Source organism: Sinocyclocheilus rhinocerous, unplaced genomic scaffold, assembly GCF_001515625.1.
Source record: "Sinocyclocheilus rhinocerous isolate Xijiao unplaced genomic scaffold, SAMN03320098_v1.1 C36434678, whole genome shotgun sequence".
Lineage (NCBI taxonomy): Eukaryota > Metazoa > Chordata > Actinopteri > Cypriniformes > Cyprinidae > Sinocyclocheilus > Sinocyclocheilus rhinocerous.
Window position 1 is genome coordinate 1 of NW_015780962.1, and position 1,129 is coordinate 1,129.

At 32.6% G+C, this 1,129-nt stretch overlaps 1 protein-coding gene across 1 annotated transcript; it reads left to right on the forward strand.

Annotated features, from left to right (window-relative positions):
- Positions 1–323: 323 nt before the first annotated feature.
- On the forward strand, positions 324–1,125 carry LOC107736010 (arrestin red cell-like; the record flags this gene model as incomplete). Its single annotated transcript, XM_016547530.1, has 3 exons — positions 324–520; positions 922–981; positions 1,105–1,125. Coding segments are annotated over 3 exons (278 nt in total), but the record flags the coding sequence as incomplete, so codon positions are not given.
- Positions 1,126–1,129: the final 4 nt, after the last annotated feature.

A 1,129-nucleotide genomic window follows, 5' to 3' on the forward strand; every position in this document is an offset into this window, starting at 1 on the left:
GATATTTATTTTGAGATTTATCATCTAAAAATTACAACAGTATTATTAAATTATTACTTTTTAAAGTTTCAAGTGAGCATTAGATGATGGCAAAGGTAATCTAAATGTAAATACAAGGAAATGAGCATGCACAATTAAAATATATGATACCAATATATCGTGCATCCCTACTGTTTGGTTTTCCAGTTGATGAACTGAAGCTTATCTCATATAGAGTGTTTTTCTATACTTTAGGACAACTTACTTCACATCATATGCAAATGATGTCTTCACTTCTGGTGTTTCTGTAATAATCTCTAAAACTTTATTTGTTTTTCCTCCAGCATTTGTGACCTTAACCTGTGCTTTCCGGTATGGCCGTGAGGACCTTGACGTTCTAGGGCTCTCCTTCCGAAAAGATCTTTACATCTACACTTTTCAGGCCTATCCTCTCATTCCAGAGGAATCCAAACCCAACAGTCGTCTGCAGGAGAGGCTTTTGAAGAAACTAGGACAGAATGCCTATCCTTTCCATTTCAGTGTGAGTTTCTACCTGATAGTTGTTGTTTTTTACATCTTTTAAATAATGATGTTGTGATGCTTAAATTTACTTGTAACATTTAAATTGCAATTCAATTATAATTTTTTTTAGTATTTGCTTTCTAATTATTATTTTATGTATTTATGTTGTGATTTATTAAGACAAAATAGTGGACATTTTAAAAATTAGTCATTACATTACATGAAAATAGTAGATTTTCTGTTTTTATTTTATTTAAGACAAAATAATATGAATTTATAATGTTGGCCATTTATCAGTTATAAGGTGAAAATAAATATTGGTATGGTACGTTACATTAACTTTAATGTACTTTTAAAAAAAAAAAATAGGAAGTACTTGATCATCAGATAATTAAGCTGATATATTCTTCTGTTTTTCAGATACCGCAAAACTTGCCATGCTCTGTTACTCTGCAGCCTGGGCCTGAGGACACAGGAAAGGTATTATCACTCATACAAGGCTCATTTTAACACCTTTAGATTCGTCACCCAATTTTGCACACATCCTGTTTGTGAAGCTTTGGCGGACTTGTCCTTTGTTCACCTCCGTCTTTCTCACTCCAGGCCTGTGGTGTGGATTTTGAGATCA